The following is a 21,200-nucleotide window of genomic DNA, read 5'->3' on the forward strand; positions in this document are numbered from 1 at the left end:
CTTAGGTTGGCCTTGAACATGCAACCACTCTTATATCTCTGTCTCCTGAACTCAAGGATTTCTCTAAAAAAAAAAAAAAAAAGCCTTCCAAGGCCAGGTATAGCCAGGCTCAAAAATGAGGAGGGATTTTGTTTGTTTGTTTGTTTAGTGTTTTTCCAGTGCTGGAGATTGGATCTGAGATCTGGAGGACCATGGTGACTAAGACAGACAAATTCTTACCTCCTAGGAGCCACCTGCCTTCTTAGGGGATACAGACTAGACAGTTCCAACGATAACAGATACCATGAGAATTCAGGCTGATGTGGGGAGAGAGAGAGGCACAGGGTAGAGTTTGATATGAGTAGGAGAGAGAGGCCTTTTTGAGGAAGGAATTTCACCTTTGTAAAGATTTGAAAAAAAGACCATTGGAGGCAGGCAGCAACCAGCATGGCGGACTGCCTGAGACTGCGGCTGGCCTGTGTGGCTGGTGAGGAGCCGGGTGAAGGGGTGGCCAGAAGGCTGAGGGGGTGGTGTATCTGGCTGGACTGGGACTCTAATACTAAGTTTGGGCTTTATTCTTTCTGTGGTGGCAAGGGTTTAACTTGAGAAGGTAATGAGGATATGTGCTCAGCTGTGAGTTGATAGCCCTGTGGGAGCAGGAAGCTGGCAGGGGTGGGGGCTACCGCAGTGACCCCTGACACAAAGGATGAAGATGTGCAGAGGCATGGGGGGCATCGGATGGATGTGGGTTTGGGGTGATCTTCCTAGCCACATTGTGATACATTGTGTAGAAACACCATCTCTGGAAGGTCGGATGGATGCAGGTTTGGGGTGATCTGGAAGCCATATTGTGGTACCTTGTGTAGAAACACCATCTCTGGAGACAACAGACGTGGGGAAGAGAACAAGGCTAGCAGGTCACTTCCGTTCCCCCTTTGCTCTGGCCGTCTAAGCAAGGCTCCTCAGAGAGAGAGAGAAGACCAAAGGAGAAAGATCCTTTCCCTTGGGGACCGGACTTGTTCCTTGCTGGCCATGGGGGTGGGGAGGACAGGCCCAAGGAGCTTGAGGAGCAAAATTTGTCATCTATGACCAAGAAAGATGGATGGCAAGGTGTGTGGCCTGGGGCTGGGTTGTCATGGGTGCCCAGATGCAGAGCCTGGGGTGGCAGAACAGCCCGAGGGGAAGCTAAGAGGTGAAGATTCAGACCCTGGGCTCAGGGAGCATCTAGGAGACAGCTAGATTAGGGGGTGAGAGCCACAGAAATGGTCACGGTAGCTCTTGGGAAAGATTCCCGTAAGGAGTGTGTGTACTGATAGGCTGTCCATGAAGTGGGCACCAGAGAAGGGAACAGAGCAGGATGGAGTCGACCGGGCTCCACCTGCTCCCCCAAGCCCTTGCTTGGCTGACACCTCCCGTGTCCCCAGAGCCCTACAGCCCCGCTGTGTGGGTGATGATGTTCGTCATGTGCCTCACCGTGGTTGCCGTCACCGTTTTCATCTTTGAGTACCTCAGTCCTGTGGGCTATAACCGCAGCCTGGCCACGGGCAAACGTGAGTCCCCTTCCTGCCTGACCCTACGCAGAACTATATTTCCCAGTAGCCCCTGGAATAGAGCTAAGAATGGCAGTCCTTTCTCCTCTCCTGGGGAGTGGAAGGACTGTGAGGTCCCTTCCTATCCTGGCCCCCACAGGCCCTGGTGGCTCGACCTTCACCATTGGGAAATCCATCTGGCTGCTGTGGGCCCTGGTGTTCAACAACTCCGTGCCAGTGGAGAATCCGCGGGGCACCACCAGCAAGATCATGGTTCTTGTGTGGGCCTTCTTTGCTGTCATCTTCCTTGCCAGCTATACAGCCAATCTGGCTGCCTTCATGATCCAGGAGGAGTATGTGGACACCGTGTCTGGGCTCAGTGACCGAAAGGTGTGTACAGGGATGGGGTAGGCCCAGCTGGCTTGTCACCTGTCCCAGAACAGAGGGGCTCCTGGGAGGCTGCCCAAGAAGGATTCCAGAGCAGTAGAGAGAAGATGAATGATTTAAACGGTCCTGGGGAAAGAGGGTGTCCCTCCAGTGTCCCAGGAGCAGCAATACCTCTCACATTGCAGTGAAGACTCCATTGTGACACAGCTGATCCACTGGAGACTGTGCTGCTTGAGTAAAATACACCGGCGATGAGTTACTAGAAATGTAGAAATAACACAGCATCAGACATACAGGAGTCATTTTCAGGCTAATGATGCAGGCCTGTAATCACTGCCCTCCAGAGTTCAAGGACAGGCTGACTACTAGTGAGTCCCTGTCTCAGATAAGAACAGCAGTCAAGTCAACTCCAGATTTTTACTAATTAGATTCAACATGCATAAAACCATTCCATCAAAACACTCAAAATGCCCACCCTCTGGGCTTGTGCTCTTGCCGTGTGGTGCCAGCCACAGTACACAGTACACAGGGATAGCAGCCGTGAGGGACACTGTTGGGGGGTTGGGGGTAGATGGGAGAGGTTGCATTGAGCATTGTTTTCAGTGGAATAAAGGTAGAGTAGCAGAATAAACAGAATATGTTGGTCATGCCTTACATATAGCAAGGGGAATGTGGTTCTGTCAGCACTCTGAGTCAGCACACCCCTGTGCCTACATCTGTGCTTACACACAGGGCTATTTCTGAATAGACTGCTTGGCCCACTCCAGAGCCAGCAAACTAAGGGCTGGCTCTCCAGAATGGGACATTGGATTTGGGAGTTTCCTAGAGGGTACCTTAACAATTCCCCCTTCTGTTCAGTTCCAGAGGCCCCAAGAGCAATACCCACCCCTGAAGTTTGGGACGGTGCCCAACGGGTCCACGGAGAAGAATATCCGCAGCAACTACCCTGACATGCACAGTTACATGGTGCGCTACAACCAGCCGCGAGTGGAGGAGGCTCTCACACAGCTCAAGGCAGGGTCAGCGCAGACTCGGGCAATGGGGCCTCGAGCATTTGGGGAGGGGTGGGGCCCGCGACTGAGGTCAGCCTGGGGCAGTTCACTAAGAGGGCCTGGAAGACTCAAAGCGTCTGTGCTTTGTAACTGTAGACACTTGATTCAATGCTCTGAATCTGTTTCTTGTCCGTACAGTGAGGATCATAAAGGCAGCTCCTTGGTAGAAGAACAAAGTTTGGTTAGGAGTGGTGGCATGTGCCTTTAGTTCTACCATTTGGAATTAAAGTAGGGGCAGCTCTTGGTGAGTTCCAGGCCAGCCAGGGCTTCATACTGAGACCCTGTCTTAAAACAACCAGAACAACATAGTTAATCCACACAGAACAGTGGCCAGAGCACAGTGGCTCTCTGTAGACAGATTTTTCTTTGAGCCGCCAGCTCACAAAAATCACATGACTTATTATTAATTATGAAATCTTGGCCTATAGCTTAGGTTTGTCCCACTAGATCCTATAACTTAAATTAACCCATTTATATTCATCTATGTTTTGTCTCATCCATCCTGTACCTCCTGCTTCCTCTCCACCTCCTCTGGGTCTTCCTGTACCTAGACTCATCTCTTCTTGGAAGGCCCGCCTACCTCCTCCTGCCTAGCTATTGGAAGGCGCTTTGGCAGAGCCACATCCACAGTGCACACAAAGATTACTCCACAATGGCTTTGCCATAGTTTTTGTGCCACTATCACCAGTTCTGAACGCTGCAGTGAATATTTGGGTTACAGGAAAGGATCTGTATTTTTTATGTTAGCTCCGTAAATCATAGGGATACACTTAAATTCAGTCCCCAGACTGTAGCACCCTGAAATGGCAAATCTAGTTTAGGTCCTGGGTTGTGATTCAGGAGTAGAGAGCTGGCCTGGTGTGCCCCAAACCCGGGGTCCATTCCCCAGCACTGCAGTTTCCTACGTTGAGTGTCCCTCATTTATTTAGTCTTTCAGCATGGTTCTTTTCTTATTGCCTTTTTGTGCTGTACTAATATTAGACAGACATTTCCTGTTCTCGGTTACTGAGGGTCTAGGGTGAAAAATGAGTATCAAACACACAAACTGGCAGGGTCCCCGGGCATCAGAGTGGGCTCCTTGGCAGGGTCGTATTACCAGGCGTCAGAGTGGGCCCCTCAGCAGGGTCACCAGGCGTCAGAGGGCCCCTCAGCAGGGTCACCAGGCGTCAGAGTGGGCCCCTCAGCAGGGTCACCAGGCATCAGAGGGCCCCTCAGCAGGGTCACCAGGCATCAGAGGGCCCCTCGACAGGGTCACCAGGCTTCAGAGGGCCCCTCGGCAGGGTCCCCGGGCGTCAGAGTGGGCTCCTCGGGTCACTTGGCAGGGTCACGTCACCAGGCGTCAGGTGGCCTTCTAGGAAGAGGGAGTGTGTCCATGCTCTCAGGGTAGACGCAGAACCTTGCAGGAAGAGGTGTACAGAGTCCCTGAGGTAGGTGTGGAGGGACATCTGGAAGAGCAGGAGGCTGAAGGGCAGAGGAGAGTAGGACTGGTGGTGACCCCTGAGGACATCAGAGTTGGCTCTTGTGACAAAGTGGTGAGACACCTTTGTAGGAGATTAAGCAAAGAAGCCTCCGTTCTTGTCCCCAAATGTCCTTCACTGCAGTGGGAAATGGTTCATTCCCCTCCTTCAATGCAGAGGGGCTATAGGGGAGCAGGAACAATGTGGAGGCCATTACGTCATCTAGAAACTTTCTTCCTCGACTTAGTTTCCTGCTTGCCCCTCCAGCAGCCGTCCTGGCTGGATCTGTTACCCCTTTGTCTCAGTGGATTGTTGAGTGCGTCTGCGGTAGGCACAGTATAGGTTCAGCCTGGGCCTGAAGCAGAAGTCTTCACTCGGGTACACATTCCAGAGCAGTTCTGGGGGAGGTTTGTACTTGGAAACCATGATCAGCAGAAAGAAGATTCCTGGGTTGGTAGGATTTTAAAACCAGTTTTAGCACACTGGTTTTTGTGTCTCCTGGGATGGCAACTCCAGGGAGCCAATCATGGTGGTTCATGCCTGCCATCCCAACCCACTCTATTGAGAGATTAAGGGCATTCTGAACTACATAGCTAAGCCCTGTCTCTAAAAAAGAAAACAAAATAGTGCTAGGCTAGCAGGACAATTCGAAGATTCAAACTCTACGCATTTTCTGCTCTGCCAAACTTGCGGTTTTGACCTTTGTGCTTGTTTGGTTGCCTCGTGGTCACAGGAAGGCTGTTGCTGCTCCACGCAGCACATCCTAGTTCCAAACATGGAGGGTCTTCTGGAAACCCTCTCTCAGGGACTTCCGTGTTTATAAGACCCTATCAAACAGCCACACGCAGTTGTCAGGGCACCGGAAAGATGGACGTGTGAGCTGAGCTGAGGCGCTCTCACCGTCTGCCGAGTCCCGCCCCATGCTTTAGGGGATTTTGATTTTTGTTTGTTTTTGCCAAGCCCAGCAAAGTTCTTTGGTAACTCTTCATCTCTGCCCCTCTATTCCTCTCTTTCTGGGGTCACATGGACTCTGTACTAAACTTTCTATAAGCCAGTGAGCCTCCCCTTGGGCCGGGCTTCAGCACTCCCTATCTGGTAGTTCCGTTTTGTCTCCTGCAGTGCACGCTCTGGCCATCAACCCTTGGTGGGTGCCTCCTTCGCCACCCCTCCCTGCACCCACTATTCATATGGCTGGTGTTGCTGAGAGTCCAGGCAGGCACCCTTGTAAACTTCCCAGGACTGTATGCTATGGAAAACTTAGTACATTGAGCTAGGGAAGCAGCATGGTAGCCATCCTGCCTTGACAGATAACTCTAAACAACCCAAAAGGAATGTGACTGCTGGCTCCTTCCATTCCCCGGGTTATAAAGATTGACTGGCCTGCCTTTCCCTAAAGCTGAATTCTTGCCTTTCCTTTCTTCAAGGATGCTCACCATCTCTGGCTCACGCTCCCCAGTTGCTCGGACCTCTCCCTTGTTGAGGAGGGTTAGAGTGGGTGTGGAGTGTTTTCAAAGTACCAGGATTCCCAGAGCAGAACCTAAAAGAACTGTTCCAGTGGGTATGACCCTTGGCCTCAGGGGCTCCATGCTCTGTGGGGGACACAGAAAAAGAGCCTGCTCCCCAAGGATTGGACACAGCATATACTCATCAGTTCCTTGTTTGCCTTGGGTCTTTTTGTTTTGTTTTAGTTTGGTTTTTGAGACTGATCTCATTAGGTAGGTCTGGCTGACCTGGAACTCACAGAGATCCACCCGCCTCAGCCTCTGGAGTGCTGAGTCAGAATCGGCCTCCTGGCCCACTCATCAGCTTTTTTGGCAAACGTTCCCTAAGTACCTCTAACACATTAGTAGTTCCTCGGCCTGATGCCCAAGTCCCCATCCACTTGTAATTTCCACTGGAGACGGGGAGACAGCGGGGTGGGCAGGGCTGCAGAGCGGCTTGCTGAGTGAAGGCTTGTTGTACAAGCATGAGGACTTGGGTTCAAATTCTCAGGACTCAAATACAAGCTAGGAGTGCCAGCATGTGCCTGTAACCCCAGCACTGCCAGAGCGAAGACAGGTGCTCACCAGCTGTAGTATGAGGGCTGGCTTGTTGGGGTTTCTGTCCAGCCCAGTACCCCAACAGCCGGCAAGCAACAAAGAAAAATCACGCACAAGACTCCATAAGGTTATAAACTGATTGGCTCATTAGGTCAGGCTACTTATTAGCTCTTATAACTTATGTTACCCCATTATTCTTATCTACGTTAGCCACATGGGCTCATTACCTTTCTCAGTGTGTCAGCTTACATGTTGCTTCTTCCGTGGTCTGCACAGGAATGGCAGAGGAACCTCTCTGCTTCCCAGAATTCTCCCAGTCTCTTTGCTCCACCCCTACTTCCTGTCTGGCTTTCCCGCCTATACTGCCTGCCTGGCCAATCAGCGTTTTATTAAAATATGATTGACAGAATACAGATAATTCTCCCGCACCATTTCCCTCTCTTTTTTTTTTTTTAAACAAAGGAAAAATACCCATAATCCATTTGTTGGGAATGTGGGCGTAGTATTTCAGGCTACTTCCTGCTGGTTGGGGGCGCTGATAGTCTTAAGGGGACCTAAAGAAAATTTAGAGTTATAGTCAAGTCCTGACTGAAGTATCCTGGGAGTCTTGATCATCTCAGGCTGCAGTCTTGAATCAGTTCTGGACGTAGAACTCTGTCATCTGGGCCATCTGTTCCTATCGGAGATTTTTCAGGTGGCCTCCCTTGGTCAAAGGTGATTATTCTTAACTCTGAATAAATCCAGAGTCTCTCGTTTTCTGTGGAAACAAAAGCAAAATCTCTTCTCCAAAGTAACATACCTTTTGACTTCAGTTTTGAAGCCAAGGTATTTTCAAAATTCCTATCTTGGGTTAGTTCAGCAGCATTTATAAACAAAAGTCTTTTAGCAGTTGTTGCTCCTTCCTCAGCAATCAAACAATTTAAAGAGAGCATAATAGCATACAGTATGAAGATTCTCTGTGCATTTTCCATCTTTATGTGGCTTTATTTTAACCTCTATTTCTTTTATTTTTACTTTTACTTTTTGAGACAGGATCTTTGTATATCTTTGTCCTGGAATAACACTGTAGACCAGGCTGTCTTTGAACTCACAGAGATCCTCCTGTCTCTGCCTCCCCAGTGCTGGGATTAAAGGTGTATGCTACCACACCTTGAACTCACAGAGCTCTGTCTCTGCCTCCCAGGCATTGGGATTAAAGGCGTGTACTACCACACCTTGAGGTCACAGAGGTCAATCTACCTCTACCCCTTGAAGTCACAGAGGTCAATATGCCTCTGCCTCCCAGGCATTGGGATTAAAGGTGTGTACCACCACACCCAACTACTCTCTTTCTTTCCTTTTAACTTTAAGAACTTTAACTTTTAGTCTGCATATACACACTGTAAACCATTTAGAGGTTTTCTTCCTCTTTGAATCTCTCTTTACTGTGTATTTTTCTTTTTCTGACCACATGAGCCATTAATTTACTAAGCAATATGGAGAGCCATGGCTTTGACGGCTAGATCCAGCTCATTCCTTAGCTTTTCAGCCTCAAGGCTGAGGTACCAGTCAGAGCTGTGTTCAATGACACAACTCTATGGCGTTTCAAGGTCCTTGCTAGCAAGCAAGCTGCAGTATTCTGCTCACAGACCACACTTAGTCCGACTGCCTGCCTGAAAGAGTCAGAGATTGCCCTGGCAGGACAGCCCAGAAAGCCGGCATTTTAAAACAGCACAGCTTTTTTCCTGCTACGACTGAAAACCGAAAAGCATGTGTTCAGCTTTTCACCAACAGCATTTAAGTGTTTCGTGGCAGGACCTCTTAATGAGCTGCAAGGTTTTGCAGCTAAGGCTGAGTCAAGAAGCTTGTCTTAGATGAGAGCATTTGCTTGCCTCTAGCAAGCAGAGCAGACCTAGAAAAATTGCTGCTACCAAGAAAACATACTTTACTCTATTCTTTCCCAAGCTTTCTCAGACTTTCTGTGGATTCATTTATCCACGTCTGGGCGCCATATGTAGTATGAGGGCTGGCTTGTTGGGGTTTCTGTCCAGCCCAGTACCCCAACAGCCGGCAAGCAACAAAGAAAAATCACGCACAAGACTCCATAAGGTTATAAACTGATTGGCTCATTAGGTCAGGCTACTTATTAGCTCTTATAACTTATGTTACCCCATTATTCTTATCTACGTTAGCCACATGGGCTCATTACCTTTCTCAGTGTGTCAGCTTACATGTTGCTTCTTCCGTGGTCTGCACAGGAATGGCAGAGGAACCTCTCTGCTTCCCAGAATTCTCCCAGTCTCTTTGCTCCACCCCTACTTCCTGTCTGGCTTTCCCGCCTATACTGCCTGCCTGGCCAATCAGCGTTTTATTAAAATATGATTGACAGAATACAGATAATTCTCCCGCACCAACCAGCCACACTCTCTGATTAAAGAGCTCCAGGTTCAGAGAGGAGCCATGGTTGGAGAGACAGCTTGTAAGTTGTAGGCTCTTTCTAAGCAAGTGTTGAGGACCTTCCATGGCCAGCATCTGCATAAAAAGCTTGTGTGATCACCTAAAACCCAGCTGGGCACAGGGACAGGACAGCTGGGCTTGCTAGCTGCTCGCCTAGTTCCAGGGTCAGTGAGAGGCCCTGTCTCATGGGAATAAGGTGGAGTGTGCCAGAGCAGATCACACTCTGTCCGCCTCTGGCCTCCGTGCACTTGCACAGGCACACAAACGCATCCACACTAACACACACATTAAAGGTGGACAGTAATTGAAGACATCCAATAATGATGTCTAGTTTCAACACACATGTGCACACATATCCATATAAGCATGTACCTAACACGCACGCGCACACAAGAGAGAGAGAGAGAGAGAGAGAGGTGGGAGGGCATCTGAAGTCATCCGGCCAGAAGTGCCCGGCCTTTTAGCTGCCGTTCACCTCTGTGCTGCCCTGTGGTTCTCATCCCTGGGGCCCGGCATCGTTAGTTTTGGGGAACAGCAACAGCAGCAGCACCAAGAAACTGGTGACCTGGGTCTGAATGGAGCTGTGAACCTCAGCTGTTAGCTGTTAGCCAGTGTGCTTCTGCTTTCACCTTCCTACTGGGACGGCAGCTCTGTCTCGGGTCTCTTCTGCTACTGCCTCCGTCCCTTTCCACCCTGAAGCTGGGAGGCCCCTTTATTCTCAGTGATCCCAGGCTTCATGGCCTCCTTTCTAAATCACTCTTCCCTCTGTCATGAAATGGTGTGTTTGCTTAGCACATCATAGTTCAGGTTGAAATACAGGCCTCGTCCCTCCTTAAGTCAGTGTTTGTGCCACTCCCTGCATCCTTCCTTCTGGAACAGGGCTGTGAGCTAAGTGTGTAAGTCAAGAAAAGACGGACGTGAGGTTAACCTCATGCTTGTTACTCTAACTCAGAATGCTATCTCTCTAATACGTACTTAATTAATATAAGCCCTGACAAAGCACCCAACCTTTGGAGAGGTCCCAGGCATATTTTATGCTCCCATTACACTTTGGTTTGGACTTGCCAAATCTCCTTTTTCTTTTCTTCCTTTCTTTTTATTATTACTACAGCTTTTGGACACAGGGTCTCACCATGTAGCCCTGGCTAGTCTGGAACTCACAGAGATCCTGCTGTCTCTACCTGGCAAGTGCACTACCACTTAGTTCTGAACATGTCAGTTGTTTAAAAAGATGTATTGTATCTACAGTGTTTTGTTTGCATATATGCCTGCAGGCCAGAAGAGGGCACCAGAGCTCATTACAGATAGTTGTGAGCCACCATGTGGGTGCTGGGAATTGAATTTAGGACCTCTAGAAGAGCTGCCAGTGCTCTTAACCTCTGAGCCATCTCTCCAGCTCCAACTTGTCAAACGTTTAGTGTCTAACCTCCCCTGGCTAGGAGCATCACATTCAACTCTCTAGCCACTGTTATTTTCCTGCTCCTCCTCATCTTTTTTTGGCATCATAAAATTTTTATTTTGCCAAAAATTCTACTTTCTAATTTCCATGAGGCAACTCCTTGGGGCTAGAGCTGGGGCTGTGGCACAGTACCTGTCCAGCATGAGCCCGCTCTGAGTTCCACTCCCAGGACACATAACAAATAAATAAATAAGCCGTATAGGCTTTAAAAAACCCTGGATGGTGGTGGTACACCCCTTATTCCCAGTACTCAGGAGGCAGACGCAGGCAGATCTCTGAGTTTGAGGCCAGCCTGGTCTATAGAGCAAATTCCAGAACAGCCAAGGATACACAGAGAAACACTGTCTCAAAAAATCAAAAGAAAGAAAAAAGAAAGAAGGAAAAGAAACCTCCCCCTCCCTCATTTTTATCTTTCTTCCTTCTCTCTTCTTCATGCCCCAGCCCTCCTCCTCCCATTTCTTCCTCACCACCCCTTCCTTTCCTCCTTCTCCCCTCTTCTTCTGTCTTCTCCTTTCCTCTTTTTTGTCTTTCCCTTCATTATTCCCTCACCTCCTGCCCTGGTTCCCTGGCACACAGGTGTCACCTAGAGTCCCCAGGTCACACTGAGATTATGGTTCTGATCCACTCCTAAGAACCCCATCAGAACCCAGGCTTCTCTGCCTACCCTGGGTACCTCTGTTGATTTAATTCACTGTCGGAGCCATCTCATCGCCGAAATGTGTCTCTCAGCTCAGAAGCCTAGGAACCCATGAAAGTATTCAGAGGGTGTGAGCTGGGGGATTGGACTCCACTGGTGCTGCCCAGCCGGAATGGAGTCATAGTACCCTACAGCCACCCTGGGAGACAAAAAGAAGCAAATGAAGAGATTTTCTTTTCAAATATATTCTGCTGGACATAACATCACCATCAGCATCACTACCATCACCATCATCACCATCATCACCACCATCAACATCATCATCACTATCATCACCACCTTCACCATCATCATCACCACCATCATCACCACCATCATCACTATCACCACCATCATCATCATCATCACCACCATCAACATCATCACTGTCATCATCACCATCCATCACCATCAACATCATCACCGTTATCGTCACCATTATCACCATCACTGTCACCATCATCACCGTCATCATCACCATCATCATTACCACCATCATCCCCATGGTCCTCATCACTATCATCATCGTCACCATCATCACCATCATTTATGCCCCGGCAATGCTTCAGCATGCATGGGCAGTCTGTTTATGGTGGTTCTCCAGTTGTTCCTATCCTGGGCAGTCCTAGATGCTTGTGTTATTGTCACACCCAAGGTTCCACAGTCTTCCTTCATGCTGTCTATCCAGCGTTTTGGGGGGCCTTCCTCTTCACTTTATCCCATGCACACCTCTAAGCAGTGCTATCTTCTGGTATCCGCTGTCATTCATCCTCATAACATGGCCTAAGTATCTCAAGCACCCTTGCCGTATCCTGTAGTTTACTTCCTTCTGTAGATGGAGATGCTTCTTAATGTCATGGTTGCACAGCCCATCTCTTCATGTGACGCCTAGAACCCTCCTGAGACATGCCGTCTCAAACACATTCAGCCCTGGTTGTGAGGAGCGTTTCATTGTCCAGGTTTCAGAGCTGTAAAGAAGGCAGCTCAAGACAAGTGTCTCGTGTACTTGTGATTTTGTTGTTGTCGTTATGTCTCTCGCTGACCAAACCTTTCCTGGTGCCTGAAATGCAGCCCTCGCTTTCCCTATCTGCCTCTTGATGTCTGAAATGAACTGAGGTTTCCTCCCAGATAGACAAAGTTGACTGCTTGAGGCTCTGATTCTTTACTACAATGTTAAAATCCTCGTGCACCCTTCCCATGTGCTGCATCTCAGTCTTCTTGATGTTTACTTTCATGCCGAGGTTTTCACTGACTCCCACCACTCTCTTTACCATGGCCTACAGCTCATTTGGACTTTAAGCAAGCAGTGCTGTATCATCAGAGAAATGCAAACTATTGATTCACACACCACCTATATGCACGCCTATCTCCTCATCCTCCAGGACTGTTGCTGTTATTAATTCCAGGAATATATTAAAGAGTAGTGGTGAGCGGGCTAGAGAGATGGCTCAGCAGTTAAGAGCATTGCCTGCTCTTCCAAAGGTCCTGAGTTCAATTCCCAGCAACCACATGGTGGCTCACAACCATCTGTAATGAGGTCTGGTGCCCTCTTCTGGTCCACAGACAGAATATTGTATACATAATAAGTAAAGAAATAAATATTTTTTTAAAAAAGAGAGAGAGTGGTGGTGAGAGGACGCACGGCAGCTCTCCTACGATTGTTTTAAACTGATCACTTAGTTGTTGCAGGGAGGCTAGTTTATCCCCGGCTGCTTAGCCCCAAAATAACCACCCAGAAACTGTATTAATTGAATCACTGCTTGGTCCATTAGCTCTAGCTACTTATTGGTTAACACTTACATATTAATTTAACCCATTTTTATTAATTTGTGTATTGCCACGTGGCAGTGGCTTACCGGCAAAGTTTTGGCATGTCTGACTCTGGCAGCTCCATGACTTCTCTCTGACTCCGCCCTTCTTTCTCCCAGCATTCAGCCTAGCTTTCCCCACCTACTTAAGTTCTGCCTTGCTATAGGTCCAAAGCAGTTTCTTTATGCATTAATGATAATCACAGCACATAGAGGGGACTCCCACATCACTTAGTTCTTTGACTGATGCAAAGGGATCTTTATAAGTGTTTTCTAGTATGCTTATGATTTTCTCTGGGTACCTGTAGAACCTCAGTGTTTCCCAAAGTCCTTTCCTCCAAATGCTATCAAATGCCTTCCTGAAGTTGATGTAGGTAGTAGACATATAAGTATTTTCCAAATTCTTCATATTTTTCTGCTGTCTGATCAATTATGTTTCTGTTAGCTACTGAACCTAGCAAGTCCAAAATGTTATTTGATTTTTTGTTTTGTTTTGTTTTTTGTTTCTTCGGTTGGTTTTTGGCTTTTTGAGACAGGGTTTCTCTGTAGCTTTAGAGCCTGTCTGGGAACTAACTCTTGTAGATCAGACTGGCCTCGAACTCACAGAGATCTGCCTGCCTCTGCCTCCTGAGTGCTGGGATTAAAGGTGTGCACCACTACTGCCTGCCCCCCCCAAAATGTTATTTGGATACATCAGTACAAACATGATTTGGTTTGCATACACACACACACGCACACACACTCACGCACACATTTTTGGAGAGTATCTCTGTATATTTCAGGCTAGCCTTGAACTCCTATCCTTCTGCCGTGACTTTCCACATACTAGGATAACAGGCCTTTAACACAGGCCAAGTAGTTGAAGCCTTCTGCCTACGTTTCTCCAACACTTTGAAATCCAATGTGCTGTTCAGTTCACAATGCATCTGAGCTCAGAGCTGCTCCATGCACAGCAGCAGGCAGGCATGACATCAGCACACAGCTAGCCATGGCAGTATCAGCATTCAGAGACCTGACACCAGCACATGGCTAGCCATGGCAGCATTAGCACATGGAACACAGCAGCACATGGCTAGCCATGGCAGCGTTAGCACACGGAACACACCAGCACGTGGCTAGCCATGCCGCATTAGCACATGGAAACCGGCCTAGTGAGCTCATGAACAGAACACATCAGAGGGCTTGGGACCCCACACCTTTGAATTCACTTCCTTAGCCACCCTCCTAGACAGTCAGCTGACTCCTCTTGTCAGCCCCTCCCTCTAGAGAGACCCCAGGGATTCCTGGGTCCCCTCGGACAGAGCAGCCCTGCTCTCCACCACAGCCTCACTGGTGCCAGCTGCCTCCTCGAGGTGAGGTCGCATAGACAGGACAGCATTCTCTTGGCCTGGCTCAGTGCTCAGGGGTCAAAGAGTGAGCATTCATCTGGGCATGGTGTTACCAGCCTGTAATCCAGCACTTGGTCCCGAGGAAGATGAGAGGAGCAAAGGGGATTCTGAACCTGACAGGAGTAGACTGGGACTACCCAGAAAACACTAAATCCAAACTCTGCCCCCCTCCTCCCAAGAACCAAAAACATGTAATTAATTTTTTACATGCAAAACTATCAGCCATACTCATAGCCTTTATTGAGTAAAAATAGCTTGACTCCTCATCCTATGTCTTTTTCTAGATTTTTTTTTTTAAGCTGGGTTATGTCTGGGCATAGTGTCACATGCTTTTAATTCCAGCACTCGGGAAGCAGAGGCAGGTGGATCTCTCTGAGTTCCAGGCCAGCCTGGCCTATGAAGTTGAGTTCCAGGACAGCCAGAACTGCCTGTATAGTAAGACCCTGTCTCAATAAACAGACATACAATAAATAAATAAATAAAAATAGGACTGGAGAGAGGGCTCAGAGGTTAAGAGCACAGGCTCCTCTTCCAGAAATCCTGAATTCAATTCCCAGCAACCACATGGTGGCTCACAACCATCTGCAGCGAGATCTGGTGCCCTCTTCCGGCATGCAGGATGAATACTGTATACATAATAAATAAATAAGTCTTAAATAAAAGAGGGGTTCTGTGCTGGGTGCTGTGGCATACACCTGTAATTACCTAATTCAGGAGTCTGAGGCAGAAGGATTTTACATCATATGCAAGGTCAACCTGGGCTGCATAGAGAAAACCTGACTCAAAAGCCAAAATGATAAAAAAAAAAAAAAGAAAAACATTGAGGGGTCCATGTAGTGAGGGGGACAGCACAGATGTGCATTTGTGTCCTGGGGCGATGGTGTGAAGCCAGAGAGTGATATGCAGAACGTTGGGCTCCCCAGAAAGCTTCTCCTCCCCTCTGGTCACCATGAACATCGCAGGAAATCACCAGACACTGGTGACAGACATTTCATTGACTACTTGCTGGATATGCCCCTGAGCCAGTGTCACATGACCATACTACAGTGCCTGGGTTGGTGACATTTGGCTGTTTTCAGCTTGTTATCACGTGTGCGCGTGCGTGCGTGCGTGCGTGTGTGTGTGTGTGTGTGTGTGTGTGCACAGACAGTCTCAGATGGGGGTTTTAAGGACACAGCCAGATCAAAGGGAGAAGCACACAGCATTGTCAAACTGCAGGTGTTAATGGATAGTCTCACCAGGGCAGGACAGGTCCCCTCCTCCTGCCAAGATGTGGCCTCATCCCTGTGGTCCTCTAAGTTAGGAGTGTTTGTAATGCATCAGGTTCTGTTGTTTCCCCCTCCAGACAAAGTCTCAGGTAGGCCCCACTGGCCTTGAACTTGCTCTGTAGCTGAGGCTAACCTTAAACTGACCTGGGGGTGGGTTGTCAGTTGTGCCCCGCCACATCTTCTGGTTTTGTCTAGCTCCTCTGCACTGGAGAGTTCACAGGGCTGCAAGGTTCTGTGTTCTCCTGGAGGCTGGAAGGCTCAGCCTCTCAGCTTCTCTCCCCGGCATGTGCCTCTGAATTGTACGCCTCCCTGTGTTGTAAGGATGCCAGCCATGTTAGACTTGTTGCATAAGATCAGAGAGATACATCAGAGATGAGAGAGAGAGAGATCAGGAGCAGCCACAGCCAACTTTTACCTTGCTAACTCCTCAGTCGGAAGAAGAGCTGAGCTCCTGTCTCCTCCCAGCTTATATTCCTCTCTCCGCCAGCACTATCACTTCCTGGCTGTCTGTACAGACCTCCAGACCTCTATGGTTACCTAGCAGCTAGCTCCACACTCTGGTCTGCAGGCAAGCTTTATTTGTGAAAGTGCAAACAAAATATCACACCTACCCTGTGCCCTCACCTGACCTCCTTGAGGCTCCTTCATCCTCTGGGCCGAGAGACCCAGACTCTGGAATATGATTTTGGGAGGGGCCTCACTTTACCTCATGCTGCCTCATAACCATGCCGGGTGTCTATCTTCTGTTAGACTCTGTTAGATGAGTTACTGTTAGACTCTGTTAGATGAGTCATTCTGTTAGATGAAGCACAGCGACATTCCCAGCGCTGTCAGGTGGGCCTGAGCCCAGGTCTGACTGGACCCAGGCCTCCTCGCTGCCTTGCTTCTCAGAACTCCCTCACCGTTCTCACCCCTACAAGTGCCACGGGCTCCCGAGGACTTCTCTGTGAGTCTTCCCATGGTCTCTTGCCTTTGCTAAACTGTTTTGTCCCAGGTATCTGCTTTTTATTTTTAAAAATTTCAGTTCTACTTTTATTAGAATTATCCATCCAGAGTTTGGAGGGTGAAATACAGGATTTTTTCTTTTTCCACTTTTAGATAGTCCTCAGGTTGTCCCCTGACTTAACAGGTAGCTGATTGGCTCTGAATTCTGCTTCTCCTGGTTTCTCTTCCAGAGTGCTGGGATTACAGGCCTGTGTCACCAGGCCCACCTAAGATTTTTCTTTCCTAGTGAAAAAAATCTGCCTACCCTCCATTTCTCCCACCTGAAAAAACAGCGACGTCCATCTCTTTTGCTGTATCATTTTGCTATTTATCTCCTTATCTCTAAATAGCGTGTTTGCAAAGCTAACTCTTGTTGTTTAATTTCAACCATTATACCGCCACTTGTCACAGTGGAATATTCATTCTCATATTCCAATCAGCCCAGCCGTGCACACGCGGTGCTGACTGAACTCTGTGTTTCTGTTAGTCCTATGGGTAGGCCGCACAGCTACCGCAAAGAGTAACGTGTGATTACTTCCTCCCTGTGGCTCTTTGTTTCTCTGAGTTACTAATTGTCATTTTTTTCCAGTTATTTAATGCCTGCGCATTCTCTGTACTTAGCTAATTCCAACTTCAATTCCCTGCTAACAGTCTGAATGTTTTCTTATGTTTAGAGGCAACAGCCAACTGATTTCATCTTGCAGAAGTTTGTCTTAGCCTCTGGCCTGCTCTTGTCTGGAACACAGCTACTGTGCTGGGCTCATGCCACTGAGATGGATTCTGCTTTTTCACAAACTCGTGGTTTGGGGGCTTTGGTTCCTTCTCCCTTCTACACTTCCAGAGAAAGGGCATGAGTAGTATGTGTCTGGCGACAGTGTGAATCTGAAGGTCTGTTCTGTCCTCGAACCTGATGGACAGTCCGGCTGGGCAGACTTCTGGCCATCATGCTCCTTCCGATTCTGGAACTTCCCAATGTGTTCCTGTCTGTTTTCCTTTCGTTCTCACCATCTTTTTCGCTGTTGTGTCTCTGAGGAGAACCCAAGATCATGCAGATTCCTAAGTCTTTGTCTGGGTCATTTCTCCCCATGCCCCCCTTCTCTCCCTAGGATGGCCCTAGGCAAGTGCTGTGTCAGAACACTAGCTCTGCTCTTCCTGTCCCACACCCCTTCTGCCCGAGTGAACCTCCTTCCGTTACCGTATTCTGCCTACTAACGCATCTGAAGTGTGGGAGATGAAGCAGGGTTCTCATGCATGGTAGGTGAGCTTTTCACCAACAGTCCTGGCCAAGTGTATTCTTACTTTCCATGAACTTGTTTCTTTGGTCTCAGAATTGTTTTTGTTGGTAATGGTTTGTTTTTGTTTGTTTTCTGACTTGGGGCGTTCCCTGTTGTAGACCAGGTTGGCCTGGAACTTTCAGTGATCTTTCTGCCTACACCTTCCCAGTGCTGGGATTATAAATGTGTTCCACCACACTAGGCGCCTGTGGTCTCAGAATTTTTAGTGTTTTATAAATTCCATAGTAGGGTCTTTTATAGAGTCCTCATGTTTAAGATTGCAATATCTTGTCTTCTTCCTCCGGTATTAGTAATACTTCAGCGGTTTGCTTCCCTCTCTCCATTCATTCTCTTGTTTTTACTGATGTCAATATTACTCACGATTGGGAGGGGAGGTCTGCCACTGGCAAGAAGGGCAAACCTATGAGTGCATGAGCAGGGCTGTTGACCACGGGATCCACCGTGGGCTGAATCGGACCTTGTTTGTCAGGGAATTCCCAATGCCAGTACGCTGGGATCTCTTACACACACACACACACTTAATATAGAAAGGAATAAAGGAGGAAATAATTGATCAGGGCTGGTACGGGCTTGATAAGCACTAATGATATGAAAGAGGAAAGGCATTATTGCGTCCATTCCTCCCTCCCTCCCACCCCAATCAAGTATTTGTCGAGGTCTTCTTGCACTAGGTGGTGGCTGAGCCCTGCCCCAGCAGTGATCAGATACAAGTCCTATGTCTACAGACAGCCATATGTAGCAGAGTACCATGTTCCTGCAGTGGATGGAAAGTGTTAGACTCGTAGTCCAGGGCACAGACCCCTTGAAATGTAGCTGCTCTGACTCAAGGGGCAGATTTTTAATTCTCAAGATGCAAGTACAAATCGCCATCCATGGCTGCCAGTCACCACGGTGACCAAGAGACGACACTATCGTTTGTTTCTCAAGACAGAGCCTTGCTCTGTAGCCTGGCTGGCCTGGAACTCACAGAGCTCAGTTTGCCTCCACCTCCCAGGTGCTAGGGTTAAAGGTGTCTACCTGGCACCTAGGCCGATCTTATGGAGGCGTTTTCTCAATTGTGGTTCTCAGACACCTCTAGATTGTGTCAAGTTCACAAAACGAAAAAGGAAACCAGGGAAGTCCTTCGTGAAACTTAAAATTCAGTGCAGGGAGCAGATTACAGGCTGAGTAAAGTTTATGCTGTGCTGCAGGGGACACACGCCTGCAGAATAAGACGTATAGGAGACCTGTGGAGGGGCCCTAGTGTTAAACCAAGGGCTCCAGAGAGACCTTCTGGACAAACACTAGAAGGAAGCAAGGGGCTGAGCTGGGTTGCTGTCTGGGGAAACTTTCCAGAGGGGACCCCAGTACAAAGGTCCAGGTGTTAGGTCAGTGTGGCTGGAACAGTGACAGGTGGGTTTGGGAGTCCAAGGGTACGAAGGGTGCAGAGGTGTCTCATGGCACAGAACTGCTGAGCTACAGCCAATGGGAACAGTAGGAGACAGGACAAGAGCAAGCTGAGGAGGCAGGTGCTGGGAAAACATGGAGCGCCTTCAGCCCACAGAGCGGAAGTAAATACTGAGGAATGCAAGGTTGAAGGCAGACTTTATTTTTTAATATACACTCAAGAAAATGATATGAGAAATGGTTGGGGGTTTTGTTTGTTTATTCTATTTTAGACAGGGTTGTTGTGTGACAAGAGTTATCCTTGGGAGACACAACATTCATCTACACATCCCAGATAGGGAGCCCATGACAGACAGACCAAAGTACGGATATCACCAAAGTCCAACTGGGTGCACCAGTGAGTTTTCCTGGGGTTCCTTACAGGAGCAGACGTGACTCAGAAACAGCTGCCTCAGCAAGGCCCACCACAGCATGGGTGACAGCTCAGGAAGCTGGGCACCTGCAGCAGGCAGAGCAGCACGTTGGAGAGTCCTTCCCAGCTGCCTCGGCTGGCCTAAACCTCTTCCAGGCAGCTGGCTGCCCTCGGACTTTTCTCAGCAGTCTGGTTTGTCTAACTCTTCTTTGCAGCTTGACTTTTCTGAGATGGACTCTCAGCTTTTATTGATTCCTCTAGCAGGGAGGGGCCTAGTGAATCTGGCCAGTTTCAGAGACTTCCTGAAGCTATATCGGGTTGTTTACTTTCTGCTGAAGAAGTTTTCTGGCAGAATGGAATGTTTTATTCTCAGAGAAAACTGTTGGACAAAGGTATCCTTATATAGCTGAGGAGCTCCTTAAACTCACAGCAATTCTCCTGCCTCACCTTTTCAAACAGAAGTTAGGCACCTGGTTAGGATATGAATTTGCTTTTGCCATGCTGTGGATTGGCTTTAGGCACCTGGTTGGGCTATAGATTGCTTTTGCCATGCTGTGGGTTGGCCTTGTACATTGCTAGGTGCTTTGGTCACCATTCCACTGCTGTGAGGGGACCGTGACCAAGGCAAGTCTCAGAAAAAAGAGCATTTAACTGGGGGCTTGCTTACAGTTTTTAGAGTTAGTCCATGGCCGTCAGGATGGGAAGAAGACAGGCATGATACCAGAGCGTAGCTGAGAGTTTACATCCTGATCTACACGCAGCAGGCAGAGAGGAAGGAGGCAGAGACAGAGACTGCTCCTTCTGGACTGGGCTTTTGAAACCTCAAAGCCCACCCCCACTTGACACAGGGCTCTACCTCTGAGTCACGCCCCCTAGCCCCTCACAGGGGAATTCTAGGCAGTTTGTCTCCAGCCCTAGGTTGAATATAAACAGGGATTTAGGAAAGAGGCGAGGCAGGCATTAAATCACAGAACAGCTGAGCAAATAACTACAGGGAGTGATGGGGGCTGGAGATGGCTCTGCAGTTAAGAGCACTCATTGCTCTTGCAGAGGACCCAGGTTCTAGTCCCAGCAGCACCCACATGATGATTTACATCTGTAACTCCAGATCTACGGGATCCCATGCCCTCTTCTGGCCTCTACAGGCACTGCATGTGCTGCACAAACATGCAGGCAAAACACTCACGGTAATAAAATAAATCTTTGAAAAGATAAAAGTGAGTGCTAGACTAGACATGCAGTTCAGTGGAGGAGTTCTTGTTTAGCTCGAGACTCTTGGTTCCACTAGGATCAAAAAACTAATAAGTAAATGCTGTTTGGTCCCACCTGCTGAAGCTCCTCCACTGTTTCCATTTTGGAAGCTTTGTCTTAGCACCTCTCTCAAAGGCTCCAGTGCCACTCATTTCCTCCATTTGATGCTGTCCCCAGCCCTTCCATCTCTGCCCTCAGTCCAAGCCTGAAACCGCTAAATCACCTCCACTTGAATGTGGAGAGCAATCTACTTCCTGCACTCCTGGGCATTTTCCTAACAGACAGAAACCTAGAGAGGAATTACAATTTGCCTACACGGCAGAAGTGCCTGCAGACTTTCCTGTGTCTACACACTCCTAGACGGCAGCTGGGATCCCTCTGCCAGTTAAGGACT

The 21,200-nt window shown here is 48.5% G+C and overlaps 1 protein-coding gene across 1 annotated transcript in view; it reads left to right on the forward strand.

Annotated features, from left to right (window-relative positions):
- Nucleotides 1-21,200, forward strand: part of Grin2d (glutamate ionotropic receptor NMDA type subunit 2D) — a 38,950-nt gene that overhangs the window by 11,981 nt on the left and 5,769 nt on the right. Inside the window, exons 7-9 of the mRNA XM_085682718.2 lie at nucleotides 1,404-1,529; nucleotides 1,669-1,898; nucleotides 2,754-2,914. Coding sequence (XP_085538844.2) covers nucleotides 1,404-1,529; nucleotides 1,669-1,898; nucleotides 2,754-2,914 — 517 coding nt within the window. The remainder of the gene's footprint in view (nucleotides 1-1,403; nucleotides 1,530-1,668; nucleotides 1,899-2,753; nucleotides 2,915-21,200) is intronic.

This window comes from Myodes glareolus, chromosome 24 (assembly GCF_982192425.1).
Source record: "Myodes glareolus chromosome 24, mMyoGla1.1, whole genome shotgun sequence".
NCBI lineage: Eukaryota > Metazoa > Chordata > Mammalia > Rodentia > Cricetidae > Myodes > Myodes glareolus.